The sequence below is a fragment of the Dioscorea cayenensis genome, chromosome 10 (assembly GCF_009730915.1).
Source record: "Dioscorea cayenensis subsp. rotundata cultivar TDr96_F1 chromosome 10, TDr96_F1_v2_PseudoChromosome.rev07_lg8_w22 25.fasta, whole genome shotgun sequence".
NCBI lineage: Eukaryota > Viridiplantae > Streptophyta > Magnoliopsida > Dioscoreales > Dioscoreaceae > Dioscorea > Dioscorea cayenensis.
Genome location: NC_052480.1, coordinates 19,505,318 through 19,521,227, shown reverse-complemented (window position 1 = coordinate 19,521,227; position 15,910 = coordinate 19,505,318). Strand labels below are relative to the sequence as shown.

Sequence of the window (15,910 nt, the reverse complement as noted above, 5' to 3'; positions counted from 1 at the left end):
AAGTGTAGGAGTGTAAATGAGGCGAGCTACTCTTGAGCACCTCAAGATCGGCTCGGTTTGTGCTTGAATTCGATTCGATTCAATTTAATTTGGTCCTTGCTTGAATTCGTTTACTTTGGCGAGCTGAGCTTGAGCCCAAAATTAATCAGCTCGTGAGGCTCGTGAGCCTAAACGAGCTTCTATATATATATATATATATATATATATATATATATATATATATAATATTAAATGAATTATATTTAAATTATGAGCCGAGCTTTACAGTGAGCTAGCTACTCGAGCTTTTATGAGTCTGTAGGCCAACTAACGTAAAAGAGTTTTATGAGCCAAGCTCGAGCTATTCGAGCTTTTCAGCATGCCGAGCTTGAGCACAAAAAACATGGCTCAACCGAGTTCGGGCCTTTGAATAATATACACGAGCCGAGCCTGAGCCTGATGATACTCGGCTCGGCTCATTTACACCCCTATTATGGTGTATGTTTTGCATGTAGTAATAGAAGTTGAAGATGTCTACTATCAGTTACCCTTTGTTTCCCTCTCTTCCCCCACAAGACTACATTTCCACTATTAAACTTCTATTTCAACATTACATTTCACCCAACAATATTCCGTAGGGGCAAAAAGATTATAAAGAAAATTAACTATCCACAAATATTTTTATATCTATAACAAATAAAACAGGCACATGAAAATCTCAATCCCTTCGAAGAATACATCTCTTTAAAATTACATGTTGATGAATCCATATGGCTCAAATCTCTCCTCCGTTTGGTTTTTTCTCTTCCTTTTTAGAGTTAAAGACAAAGTGGAGTCATTGAAGATTGATTATTAGTAACCTGGAAACATGGGTGGTGGTGGTGATGCATAACTAAGTCCAAGTGTTGGAGGGAGAACGTCAAAGTCTTGTTTTGGAGTTGGAGGAGGATATGATCCTGTCCTTGATGGTGGTGGAGGTGAACTCACGGGTGCAGGAGGAGGAGAGTAGACTGGTGGTGGTGGTGAATGAACTGGAGTTACAGGAAGTACTTGTGTTGATGGAAGTGGAGATGAAGGTGGAGGAGAGGAGAAGACAAATGGTGGTGGTGGTGAATGAACTGGAATTACTGGAAGTACTCCAGTTGAGGGTAATGGTGATGGTGGGGGTGGTGAATGAACTGGTGGAGGGGGAGAGAAGATGGGAGTTGATGGAGGTGATCTAGTTGGAGGTGGTGGAGATGATTTTACTGGAGGTGGTGGTGAATGAAGTTGAGGTGATGGTGGTGGTGGGGAGTTGACAGGAGAAGGTGGTGAATGGACTGAAGGTGTTGGTGGTGGAGGTGATTTGACTACTGCTGGTGGTGGTGGTGGGGAGTTCACTGGAGGAGGTGGTGAATGGATTGAAGGTGGTGGTGGGGAGTTAACAGGAGGTGGTGGTGAACGGACTGGAGGTGGTGGTGGAGGAGATGATTTGACTGGTGGTGGTGGTGGTGGTGAACGGACTGGAGGTGGTGGTGGAGGAGATGATTTGACTGGTGGTGGTGGTGAACGGACTGGGGGTGGTGGTGAACGAACTAGAGGTGGTGGTGGTGGTGGAGATGATTTGACTGTTGGTGGTGGTGGTGGTGGTGGGGACTTAACCGGAGGTGGTGGTGAACGTATTAGAGGTGGTGGTGGTGGGGACTTAAGAGGTGGTGGTGGTGAACGGACTGGAGGTGGTGGTGGTGGGGAGTTAACCGGTGGTGGTGGTGAACGGACTGAAGGTGGTGGTGATGGTGGTGGGGAGTTTACAGGAGGAGGTGGTGAACGAACTGAAGGTGACGGTGGAGGTGATTTAATTGATGGTGGTGGTGGTGGTGGTGAACGGACCAAAGGTGGTGGTGGTGGTGAGTTAACTGGAGGTGGTGGAGGTGGTGGTGAGTTAACCGGAGGTGGTGGTGGTGGTGATTTGACTGGAGGTGGTGGTGAATGAAATAAAGGAGAAGGTGGTGGTGGTGAACTCGTTGGGGGTGGTGGTGGTGGAGAAGTAACTGGAGGTGGCGGAGAAGATTTGACCGGAGATGGTGGTGGTGGTGATTTGGCCGGAGGAGATTTAGCTCGAGATGAGCTACATTTAGACTTGCCACAATCCACAGGTTGGTTCACCACCTTAGCACAAGTCTTAACATCCTTTTGCCCAGACCTCTCAGCAAGACAATTACCCTTATCATCAAAAACCACTTCACTTCCTAGTGCCAAGCACTCCATGGCCTCACCTTTGAAATAATTATCAGAGAATGTTAAATTATTAAGGCGTGGCAACTTGCAGATATCCTCAGACATCACACCAGTGAGCATGTTGTGAGCAAGATCCAACTGTTCCACAGTTTTCATTCCGGCAAAACTCCTTGGCAACACGCCCGTGAAGTTGTTTTCCCCAAGATCAAGAACTGTTACATTAGCCAATGAACCAATCTCCGGCGGTAAGCAACCAGATAAACCATTATTCGAGAAGACGAGCTCATTTAGAGTGCTTGCCATATTTCCGATACTGCTTGGAATGCAGCCGTCGAGCTTGTTATTAGCCAAGACGATGACAGAGACAGTGGAGTTGCCGAGGTTATCAGGTATACGAGATTCAAATCTGTTATCATTTAAGAAAAGTGCATCGAGATCTTTGTCGAATAGTTCCCATGGGAGTTCACCTTCGAACTCATTAAACCGGAGATCAAGATAGTGAAGACCGGGAAGCCCGATGAGGACGTCGGGGAACTTTCCGACAAGCCTATTGTTGCTTAAATCCAACTCGTGGAGGAGGGTGAGCCTTTTGAAACTCTTAGGAAGAACACCACAAAACCTATTAGAGTTGAGGTGGATAATTGCGATGTCGGTGAGGAGACCGAGCTCTGCGGGGATGAATCCGGCGATGTCGGCACCATTGAGATCAATGCCGGCCACAACTTGGAGAGAAGCATCATCAAATGCAGGGGAACAAAAGACGCCATTGTATGAGCAAACATCATAACCAACCCAATTACCGGTGAAGTTAGAAGGATCGGAGTGGATGGCATGTTTCCAAGCTTGGAGGGCAATGTACGCCCTCCGAAGACGAGGGTTCTTGAACCTGTAATCCACCTATTATAATTCATTAAAAAAATTATTAATAGTTTTTTATATATAAATCTTAATTTTCTTTTAAATAAAAACTCTCCACTGCAAACCAAACCTATTTTTTTAAATTTATATTTTTTAAATTTATATTTTTTAAATTGACCAATGTACAACTATTAATTATTTTAATCCATTATATACTAATTTATTTTAATTAACCTAATTATTATAAACAAACTAAATAAATTAAATTTTGAAATCATATTAGACGTAAAATAGATATATTATTTGAACCCGCTTTAACCCAAAAACTTAAGTATTTAAATATTTTTAGTTGTTGGTATCGGAAAGGATACCTTAAATTCGAACTCAAAGTCATCGGAGAGGTCGCCGGAGTTGTGGAAAGTGAGGAGTTGACGTCGGGTGATAGAGGCAGCCTCAGCGTCGGAAAGAGAAGAAGCCGAAAGGAAGAGGGAAGGAAGGAGGAGGAGTAAGAAGGGGAGTGAGCGGCCAAAGGCCTCCATGGTGGGCAAGGTCATCACCCTTAGGAGGGCCCAAGGCAGCAAAGGAAGGGGGGGGATCAGGGTTTCACTGGTGGGATGAAAAGCTTGTTGTTATAAACTTCTCATTCATAGGCTCCATGGTTAGGGTTTCTTTCAGTTAACGGGTTTATAGGGTTGCCATTGATTTGCCTTTCTTCATGACCTTTGGTTTTCATGCCTTGTTTTAGGGTATGCTCTAATCATAGACTTCTGCTTACCCATCTTAATTGGTTCATGCATGCATGCATAACTTGTTTGTTTGGTTATATTTAGATTTATATGTATATATATATATATAGTAAATATGAGCATGCTTGTATGTAATTCAAGTGGATACTATATTTATTGGAAAAATGTTTATGTATTTTAGAAAGGCATTTAAGTAATTATATGATGATTTACATACGTAGATTTATATATTTATAATATAAATGTTTTTTATAAGTCATTAGAGCTTATAATGACAAATGTATGTCTACATGAAGATCAAAATATTAAACCTATTATGGACCCCACAACCACTCGTTTTTTTCTTTTTCAGTGTTCATAAGTACCGGCGAGCAAATTTTTTTTTTTTTTTTCTCCTTTAAATTTCCCACCTTCTCCGACCTAAAGCCATACTTCCCTTCTCCATCAACCACGCCGCACTACACTGATTCAGTGAAAATCTCAGACTCTTTCCCTTGAATGCCATGGAGCTAAGAGCGGCTTCAAGGCTTGTTGTCGGCCTAATTTATGACATTCAGCTATATAAGCCTTTTGTTTAGAGAATTCTTCTTGTTCCTGTAGTTTAGGGTTGCCAAGCTTGTGGTTATATGTAGACGTGGCCATTTTGAACCGAAACCGTGGAACCAAGCCCGAACCGAACCGCTAAAACCGAACCGAACCGAAAAAAAGCGGTGACTCAGTCCTAAAACCGGAACGGAACCTTCATATAAGGTTCGGGTTCCCGGTTTCAAAAATTTAAAACCGTGAAACCCGGCGGTTCAACTGGTGATTCCATATGCGGTTCAACCAGCTAGCTCACATACTGCTCAACCAAAGCGTTTCAAAACAAAAGTTCATATTATATTATATAAATATAATATGAATAATGTCGTACTTATATAAATAACGTCATTTATTATTAGGGTTTTTATTTTTGTTAATATCATTAATTAGTAATTAATTAAGTAATTGGATATTTTTAAATAATTAATTAAAGATATTAACCAAATTGATTATTGATTAGAGTCCGATTCGAATACTTGATTAGTCGATTAGGTTCGATTTGTGACATTCGTCCAACTTATATGTCTCTGTGCCATGCGAAACTTTGTTACTCATGCAAGAGGATAAGTTATAATTAATTGATTATGCCACAAATTATTAGTTACAAATTAAATATGGATTTATTAAAATAATTTAATTGATCGAGAAGTACTTAAATATTCAATTCTTTAGTAGATTTTTCATATTATTTTTTTATAATTTAATATAAAAAAACAAAAGACTAGACTTTTATATATCTTCCGTTTTGAAACTTACAAAATTAACGTAGTTCATATTAAATTATATTTATTTTATATAAATGAAAATATACTGAGTAAAATGCTCTCATGTAAAACATTTGAATCATTAAAAAAATATATAAATAAATAAAATAAAATAAACATGAATATATATGTGTATATATATCAATTTGCCTGATTTTGTTGATCATTTAAAGATATATATATATATATATATATATATATATATATATATATATATATATATATATATATATATATATTCCAATATATAGATAAAACTCCCAAGATTTTCAATTTGTAAACTATGCAACTTATATAAGTATACTAGAAATCAAAAAGAAAAAGGAAAAAAATAAAAATAAAAACAATTCCTAAAGAAAAACAAATAACATACATGAACATTAAAAATAATAACAACAAAATAAATAAAACATTGAAACCTTGGGTATACCGTATACCTACTAACTTAACCTACTATCTTATATTAGTATTAAATTAATTCTTGTATTTTTGTGTTAATTAATTTGAATTATTGAATTATTTAGTTTTTAAAAACCGAACCAGTATGAACCGATTAAACCGGAACCGATTGAACCAAAACCGCTGAGCCGGAACCGAAAACCGAACCGGAACCGAACCGCCAAGAACCTTGCTTTAGGAGGTTCGGTTCGGTTCAAGGTTTCATGAACGGAACGCGGTTCGAGAACTCAGTAACCGCGGTTCCCCGAACCGTGGCCATGTCTAGTTATATGTGATATGATCCTAACTTGTTATTTTTAGCCCAGCTGATTAGTTCTTCTTTGCTTTGCTAGTAAGAGATATTAGTTTGTATTGGTAGCATATGCTTTATTTGTTTAGTTGCCTAATTACTTAGTTTTGGTTATGCCACAAGGTGTTTGTTTAAATACCATTGCCTTTGAAACTTGTTTAAGCCCTTTGTATGAGCATGTGATCTTGTGGTTGGATGTGTAGGTTGATATTTAGCATGTGTGCTTAATTATATTTAGTGATTGTTGTTATGCTTTGTGGTGGTTCTAAAGCCTTGGAGTAGTAGGTGTACTACAAGGGGTTTATATTGAATCCTTTCTTGTAAATTGATTTTATGTGTAAATCTTGATATCTTGTTGGCTATATATTTTTGTTGTTATTTTCTCTGATTGGGTCCTTAAATGTTGTTTTTACGTAGTTGTACCTTGTTGAAATTACCCTTGTTAGAACTTGCCAAGTCTAGTTGTTCTTAAATTTGTAAGCCTTAGGTAAATCTACCTATACGCTTACTGGTTTGTATGTGTTTTTTCCTTTTCAATGACATATGCTTTTGCATTGAAATTATTAGTCACCTTTTCTTAGGATTTTCTCTCTAGACCCATGCTTGTTATTAATGTTTTCTTGATGCATATAGGTTGGGTTAGACTTAGTTTTGTTGCATAAATGTCTTGAGAAAACATTATTCATAGTTGTAAAATAGTGTTGGAGTTATATTTGAAGCTTTACATGAGTTGATCATTGCTGGATTGGTCCTTCGCTGATTTTCATGCATTTAGTTTTTTTTTTCTTTGAATTCTATTATGATTAGATGTCTAGTGCTAGATAGAGTAGAAAGTGGTCACTTTTATTTTGATGTAATTTTTCGTTTATTGGTGTGTGTTAATTTATTGTTGAGTAATTAGATTTGGATTATGTTTTTAGGGTTGTTCAAAGAATGATTGATCTTGTCTTGGTGTGTGAGTTAGAGTTTAGAAATATCCAAGTAAACAATCCATATATAAATTATTGATTATTTTTATTGTAAAAATTTATTTAATTCTTTATCATTTTTTTTATTTTGAAATAATTGGCTTAGTTTCTATTTAAATGTGGGTTCATGCAATTATAGAGTACAAATTAATGAGGTATGAGCTAGGAGATATTATTATTTAATGAGTTATGGAATATTAACATCTATGGCTTCTAATATATATATCCTCTAAATTTTAATTTAAGGACAAACTTTAAGAGTAATGACATGATATCAACTAATTAAATCATAATCGAAGAGACGAAATGTTTATACTGAATATGATTTAATATAAACCAAAATCCTACAAATAGAAGATTAAGCTGGGAGATACATATATATAGTTGGAAAGTTATACATTTATATCATACAAATATTATTATTTTTTTTATTACACAATATTCAATCCTTCTCTCTCTCTTCTTAACCTTTAATTAGATACGAATTTACATGATATGTTTGTTAAGCCACCCAACAATCCCATTTATTGATTGTTTTTTTTAAAATTATTTTTTAATTAAATAATACTGCATAATTAGTATGATGCTTCAAACATTTTATTGTGTACCGGTAACACTCCAATGTAAAAGATACTTTAACGTGAAGAAAGACAACCATCTCTTGCTGAGCATGTCTCGGCAAAAAGGCAAAAGGCAAAAGGCTAGGCTCAAATATCACACCCGAGGAGATGCAGATGGGAAACTGGCTTTTATCGAGCAAGAGATGAGAGATTGCAAACTTAGTGACTTGTTGGATGAGACATTATTTTGTTCATATTTCATCTTCAAACATTTTAGAAACTTGGCCCCATATATATATATGGTTTAATCCCCTTTATGATCCTTCTAGGTAGGTTAAATTACCCTTTTAGTCCCCCTATTTCAATTTGGTCATGGGGAATCCCTTTATTATTTTGATTAAGAAATCCCAATCCACACCCTAACCGTTGATTTTTCTTTTAAGATTTGCTGATGTGGCTTTTATCATGATTGAAATATTATTAAAATTTTTTTAAAAACTAAAAACCAGCTAAGTGAGTAATTAACACCCCCTTAATCTTTTGGAGATCCAAATCCTTCACTAATACCTTTCACCCTAACCCTTCTCTCTCCACCTCTGCCTCACCTCTCTCATCCATGGTTGGTTGAAGGAGAGGAGAAAGACAATGGGCAAAAGAAGTCATTGCAGTTGGAGACGTCCTGCAAGCTGAGAAGATGGGGGTGATTTGAGCTGAAGCTTATGGATTTCTTGGAGCTAGGGATGAACGGTGGATTAGTTTTGCTGGTGAGTATATGAACGACGCTATAAAAATTGCTAGCCTCACCACGGTGTTAAAGCACGCTAATTTGACGAGCAACACTCTCCGCACCTTCCTTTGCTCAAACTCACTGACGATCTTCTCGTCCATGCCTGCCACTGAATTCTATTGGCGTCATTGTGAATGCAGCGTTTGATGGCAATGAGAGCACTAGTCTCAGGGGCGATGCCTCTGTAGATAGTGTCGAAGACGCATGGACAATGATACGGGAGGAGTCGAACGAGTGGATCGCGGCGTTGAACTTTTTTAACTGAAGTCCCTCGGATCATTGATGATCTTGGGGGCAGTGGCTAAATTCTCCCATTTCTTAAAAAATTTTGATCTTTGTGTGAAGACCCAGAATGTAACATCGGCGCAAGAAGCTACCATGAAGGCATCGGCCATTACTACTGCGGCCACAGTCGTTGGACCTTGGCAGTAAAAGTGGTTGCTTTGGCAAGATGATGAGGCCATAGTTATTGTCATTCTATTCTTTGCACTCTCGACAATGGAGACTAACATTAAAGAGGCAAGTGAAGGTGGTGGTGGAGAAGAAACACACGGAGTGGAAGAAAGAACCAATGGCGAAGGTGGTGGAAAAGGCGGAGAAAAAGAGAATGTTTACCATTCGATGGATTGAATCTCAATGTTGCCTTGAATAGAGCTAAAGAAGCCAAAGAACGTGGAATACTGGATGAATAGGGAGTGATCAATAGAATAGGAGAGAGCAAGGACAGAAGGGCGAATGGTGGAGTAGGTGATAAAAACCTAAAGAACACCATGGTTGTTAAACTTGATAAGATCGCAACTTTTCAAGTTGATAACGGCCCAGTCGAGATTGGTGACCAAAGAGGAGACCATGCTTCCGATATTGACGCCGACGTGGTTGCTAATGATACCATGAAACTCGACATTGTTAGTGTCAAATTCCAGTTGCGGGTTACTTAACTGGTTTAAGTTTTTTTTAAATATTTTTTACTAATATTTTTATAAGAGAAAAGGTCACGTTAGCAATTTTTCACAGAAAAACCAACGTCTGTTAAACTATGGACTGAGATTTCTCAATCAAAATAATAGAGGGACTTCCCATGGTCAAATTGAAATAGGGGGACTAAAAGAGCAACTTGATCTACTTAGAGGGACCATACGGGGGATTAAACCATATATATGATAGTTCCACTGGTATGGTTTGTGGATTTGAAGAATACTCAAACACTCATAGAAATCTTATACAAACCAATACAAAAAGGAGACACGTGATATTGGTGGCCTAGTTCGGTGTCAACTCACCTTCGTCTAGGGGGCCAAGCCTGGAGATAAACAATCAACTAAAAGAGGTAAAAATATATAAGTACAAAACTTTTCGCACAACATCTCAAAGGTAGATAAGAAAACTCACTGGATTCTCTAATCCCTACTCAAGCTATAGCTCATGCCATTCTCAATAATCTTAGAGTAAGGCATCTTATATAAATTTCTCAACGTCCCAAGCCATACCTCTTTTAGAATCTCTGTGACTACTGACTTTAGAATCTTCTAAAATTAGTTGTTGCAACTCCTGTTGTAACCCAACTTGCAACATGACCCTGATTGTTGACTTGATTGAGTTTTGGTTCCGTTGCAAAGTGACCTCAAGACTCATCAACCTCCTAGCCACACTTAGTGTGAGTCGATGTAGCTAGATCTCCCAATCCAGACTACTAGTGACTAGCCTAATTCCTCACTCCTTACTAAGCACTCCCCTCGCAAGGGGCGCATGACTTTGTGCGTCTTCACAAAAACTTTCCTAACTCGATCTTCATTCAATCATGCCAATCATACCAACAATAGGTATCTCTCCAATTTGGCATGTCTTCAATCATACTATCAAGGGATCTTAAAATCATACCAACAATAGGTATATCTTCAAATAAGTAAATTTTTAATCATTGATAGATATTTCTTCAATTAGCCTCTATTCATATTCAGTCTTCAATCAAATCTCCTCAATATGGTTTTGATAAGATCTTACATTCAAGTTCTAACACATACCCAAAATAGCTCTACCAAGTTCTCCTAAGATATTTGCCTCCAAGCCAAGAACTTTTGACATGTCACCACATGCTATCTATGTCATCATCTATGCCACGTTACCATGGATGCCACATCATCTTGACTTGGTGGTGCATTTAGCACTAACACCATAGATACATATATATATATATATATGGAAATTCATCAACTATGTACATCCTTAGAATTGAATTCTAGGAACGTTTGTTACAACCGTCTTATTTATCATCTAACGGTTGAACAAAGTTGATGAAAACCAGCTCTTCTCTTTCCCATGTGCTTGCGCCTCTCTTCTTATCTCCATATTTCTCTCCACTAAAGCAGCCAGTTCTTCTCTTTCCAATGTGCTGCTAGCGCCTAGGTCGCCATCCGGTTGTCGCCGCTGCTCCGTTCATCGCAACTTCAAACCATGCCTTGTGATCCAGCCCAAAGCCCGCCCAGAGCTAACTCAGCTTCCTTTACTCTTTTCCATGCAGCTTCCTTTTCTCTTTCCCTTGTCCTGCCAATGCCGAGGTCACCGTCCGGTTGTCACCGACGCTCTGTTTATCACAGCTTCTCCTTCTTTTTCCCCTGTGCTGCCATCGTCCAGGTTTTGATTATCCTTTTTTTGAGATTGAGCTCTTTAAATTGTTGGATTTTTTGTTTGCCGGAGCTACTAGAGAACCTATATGAGACGATCATTTGAGATGTTTATTAGCATATTTATTTCTATCCATCTTCATGCAACCAAAAAAAGTACACCAGTTTATCTTATGAAAGGCTAGCATGAGATTATTAATCAAACAAACATTAAATTAATACATAATTCAAAGACATGGGACTAATTTGTTAAATGAATTCTGTTTTATGAATGTTTAGAAAGAATGTTTGATTGATTTATGTATGATTATCCATGTTCTTTATTTTTTATTGTTCCAGGGACGAAAGGGGTGTCCCCCCTCTTTTTAAGAGCTATTAAGAGATGGATGCTACCATTAAACATCTATTGTTAACATAATGCCTATTAGCTTTACTTGAAAAATAAATAAATAAAATGAAACAAATGTTTGATTAGTGTTTATTTTGAGTTTTGAATCAACATAACTAATGTTTATTAAATATGATGATTTCATTAGTACTCAATTACCATTATGAATTTTCACTTGGTCTTATCTACAACAATCAATGTGGAAAATGATAAGTAACGACAACTAATCCCATTAGTTATATGCTTTGATATATTCTACTTTGTTGTATTTTTCTTGATAGGATATATAGGATGGCGGATATCACCGATGAAATATGCAAAGATGACACTTTCATATTTGAGGGTATGGAAATAGATCCAAATGAGCTCGAGTTATCTCAACATCAAGAAGATGGTGGTAGCCAACAACTTTTATATGGACAGGAATTGGCAAAGAGTCCACAGTCTCAAGATGAACAGACATCGAAAAGAATTCCATTTGTTGGTATGGAGTTCTACGATGAGGATGAAACATTTCGATTTTACTTGGATTATGCAAAGTCTAGAGGTTTTGGGATAAGAAGAGGACACATGTATCGTTCATCTCGGTCTCAATTAATTACATGCCGACACTTTGTTTGTGCTAAAGAAGGAAGCAAGTGTATGAAAGACAAAAGGCAACTAGAGAAAAATGTTCACAGATGAAGAGACACAAGGACAAATTGCCAAGCTCGGATGGTAGTGTCAACAATGAAGAGCGGATTGTGGACTATAAAAACCTTTGGTGATGCACATAACCATGATTTACTAACTAGTCCCTCTAAGGTGATAAAAATGCGGTCTCATCGCAATTTTAGTGATACATGTAGAAGTTTGATGGAGGCATTGCATAAAAGTAGAGTGTGACCAAGCCAAATTTCTCGAATATTAAATTAAACACTTTCAAATACAGGGTCTGCACAAATTACTTGAGAATATTGTTCAAATCATCTAAGGGCAATTCAAAGTAATAATATTGGGCAATAATGCATGGCTATTGTAAAGTTTTTCAAGAAAAAAAAAACTCAATGATGATTTTTTTTTTCTTTGATATGGATCTTGATGAGTTTGGCCAGACTAGATCTGTTTTTTGGGTAGATGGAAGATGTAGAATGGCATATTCAGAATTTGGAGATATTGTTGTTTTTGATACCACTTATCAAATGAATAGATCTTGCTTCCCATTTGCTCCTTTTGTTGGAATCAATCATCATAAGCAATCAATTTTATTTGGTTGTGCACTAATCGCAGATGAAAAGAAGAAAGCTTCTTATGGGTATGTCAAACATGGATGAGATGTATGTTAGGAAAACATCCACAAACCATTATTACAGATCAAGACTTGGCAATGGGGAAAGCTATTGCAAAAGTTTTTCCAAATTTTGGTCATTGATTGTGTTCATGGCGCATTGGGAGAAATTCGATGAAGTATTTAGTAGATTTGAAGAGCAAAGAAGGCTTCCTAGAGGGACTACAACAACTGGTTACACTGTAGTGCATCAATTGAAGCATTTGAGATTAAATGGGGTGAACTTAAAGCAACATACAACATTGACGATAAACATTGGTTGAGTAAAATGTATGAAATTCGACACAAATGGGGGTTTTCTATATTGGCAAAATATATTCGCAGCTGGAATGACCTCTATACAACGCAGTGAGGAGTATTAACTAATTTTTTTATGGCTTTGTTAATTCACAAACTCCATTGGATGAGTTTGTTATGCAGTATGATAAGGCATTGTGTGCTCGACGAAATGATGAAGAAAATGAAGACTTCAAGACTTTAAACTCTATGCCTAACTTTCATACAAGTCATCCAATTGAGAGACATGTAGGAGAAGTGTATACAAGAACTGTGTTCAATATTTTCCAAGCAGAATTGTGAGAAAGTGATAGTATGCTAGCTGAACGCATTCGTGATGGGACTGATCATGCCAAATATAAAATCTGCAATCACATTGTTATATTTAGGAAGGATGGCATTGAAGATGGGGAGCCTATACCTACATGTTCTTGTAAGAAGTTTAAGACTGAGGGTGTGTTGTGTTATCATATATTGAAAATATTTAAAGAAAAAGGAGGTTGCAAAGATTCCCAAAAAGTATATTCTTCGTCGTAGGAGTATGGTTGCAAGATATCGGTCGAATGTTACGATGGTTGATACAAGTAACAATGCTCTTTACACCCTTGATGAAGTGGAGTGCACAAAATATGTGTTTTCGTATTGCACAGTCTATATCATCCTTAGAGATGTATGAAAAAATTATGCCTAAGCTAAATGATATCTTCAAAATGGTTGGTGAATTTTCTAGTGCACAAAAACATATCTTTCCCACGGAGCAAAGTGAGGCAAATGAGGAGATTATTAGTTCATCTTCTTTCCTTGCAACCTCAGGTGGAGATGATGCTTGTGGGGCACACATTAGTATTCTTGATCCAAAACGTGTTAAAAGCAAAGGTCGGCCAAAAGTGAATACAAGGATTAAATCTGGGATCAATATTCAATTGTCATTACTGAAGAAAAAAAGGACTTGCAATAGATGTGGGAGAAAGGATCATTACATGTTTACATGCACATTTAGTAAGACAATTTCTTTGAATTTTTATGTTAATTTAATTTATATTTTCAATTAATCATTATTGTTTGACAATGAAAAATTTTATGTGGTAATGCAAGTCATGCTTTTGAGCCATATTTTTAGAATGCTTTTGGATGTCTGTTGCAGAAATTTGTGCTGAATATCTATCTGGAATGCTTTTGGATGTCTGGCTTATATTTGTCTCTTTGCTTGTGGACATTATGTTCATATTTATTTTCATGTTTTTAGTGAATTTGTCTGAGTTTGTTTATGTTCAACTGTAATTTGTTCCGGGTACATTTGAATTTGTGTTGTATTTGGTGTAATTTTAATTTGCTGCAACTTTAATTTGTAATTTGTTTACCTGAAGAAAATATTAAGCTTTAAGTTGTTGCAGATTTTTGTTAAGCTGCAAAATTTCTTTGAATGTCTATTTTTAGATTATTGTTAGGCCAAGGATATTTATTAAGTTGCAGAAATTTCTTAAGCTGTCTCTAATTTTCTGATTAAGCTTTAATTTGTTAGGCTACAGAAATTTTGTTAAGTTGTTGCTAGGATGCAGAAATTTTGTTGCAGATTTTTGTAAGCTGTAGAATTTCTTTGAATGTCTGTCGTTAGATTATTGCTAGGCTGTAGAAATTTTCGAATGTCATCTTTAAGTTGTTGCTAGGCTACATAAATTTTATTAAGCTACAAAAATGGTGATCCATTATTGAATGAAAAGATCATAGTACATGGTGATCCATTACTACAGACACAACAGTGCACTTACAACATTTGCTAATTTCCATATTGTTTCAGTGCGAAAGAAAAGAAAAGAAAAGCTTTAAACACTTTGCCAAAAACTATGTTTACAGGAAAGTTTCTTCCCAAGGCTCGCTTATAAGTTGCAAGAGCAAATGGTTGGGGAACAGTATGGTTCGATCGTGAAGTTCCAAAGGTAGCTTTGGTTTTTGGTTTAATGCTAGAGTCTTGCTTCTAATTAAGTGGCGATTGAGCTTCACAAGTTACTGATACCATCTCTGGGGTGTCAGCCTGGACACTTGAGTTGTTCACAACAACAATTCCATTTTGATTGTTACGAATTATATCTTGATGAATTAAAGTAGCTTTATCAAGAGATTCCTTCATGAAAAAATTTTCTTCGGACCCCTTAGTCTCGCAGCTTCATTAAGAATGCTGGAATCAGAAATGGCCATCATAACTTTGTCTAGTCAGACTCTTCGAGAAGTTTGGAAGAAAGACCATCAGTTGAAATAAGAACACTATCTAATTCTTCATCAACAGGCATTTCTATGACTTCTTTTCCCATCAGACTGCAATATAGCGCGAAAATTCATCAACTAGTCAGCACATGATGGTTTAAGAATAAAAATAAATATCAAATCATATGGAATTTTTAGATCATCATTGTATAGTGAAAATGTACCAAATGAGCCACTCATACAGTCACACTACAACTTTCAATCCAAAATAATTCATACAAGAAGATCAACTTATATGTTTGGCAGAAAGTCTTTCCCATTATCTTATATGTCAAGAGATGATGTACATGAATCATGATAATTAATAAGTTAACAGGAATGCATTGGATCATCTTATTTCTCAAAATCTGGCCAAAAGAAAAAGTAATCATACAGTTATGGTGTGATAAAGAATTAAATTCTGCAGAACATGAGCCACTCATATTTTAATTAAAATAAATAAGAATGGATAATAAAAAAAAATCCATATTTGTTGGGTGCTGATATGCAACATTTTCATCCTATAGCCTAAAAGTGGGATTCTAATATGCATTCCAATTTTAACATGCATTTAGAGCATTTTAAATAATGGACTCAAGTTGCAATATATCACAGTTCTTAGCAAAATTTAATCATCATTGGATGTTTTGGGACTATGATGAATGTGAAACACACAGGCTAGCCAAAAGAATAACAACATAATGGTATATCACATCACCAGCAGCATCATTGAACATTTCGTAAAGCAAATCTTCTGCTTCAATTGTACATGCTAGTAAAATACATAGTTGATGGATTTTTTTTCATAAAATATATAATCTTTTGCATATGAGACCTAAAAAAAGCTC

At 36.5% G+C, this 15,910-nt stretch overlaps 1 protein-coding gene across 1 annotated transcript; it reads right to left on the bottom strand.

Moving 5' to 3' along the window:
• Positions 1–831: 831 nt before the first annotated feature.
• Positions 832–3,593, bottom strand: LOC120270340 (pollen-specific leucine-rich repeat extensin-like protein 4). Its single transcript, XM_039277344.1, has 3 exons — positions 3,426–3,593; positions 1,079–3,093; positions 832–1,015 (listed from the first exon to the last, which is right to left on the bottom strand). Exons 1-3 carry the CDS (start codon positions 3,591–3,593, stop codon positions 832–834), a joined length of 2,367 nt encoding a protein of 788 aa, XP_039133278.1.
• Between the last annotated feature and the right edge of the window lie 12,317 nt (positions 3,594–15,910).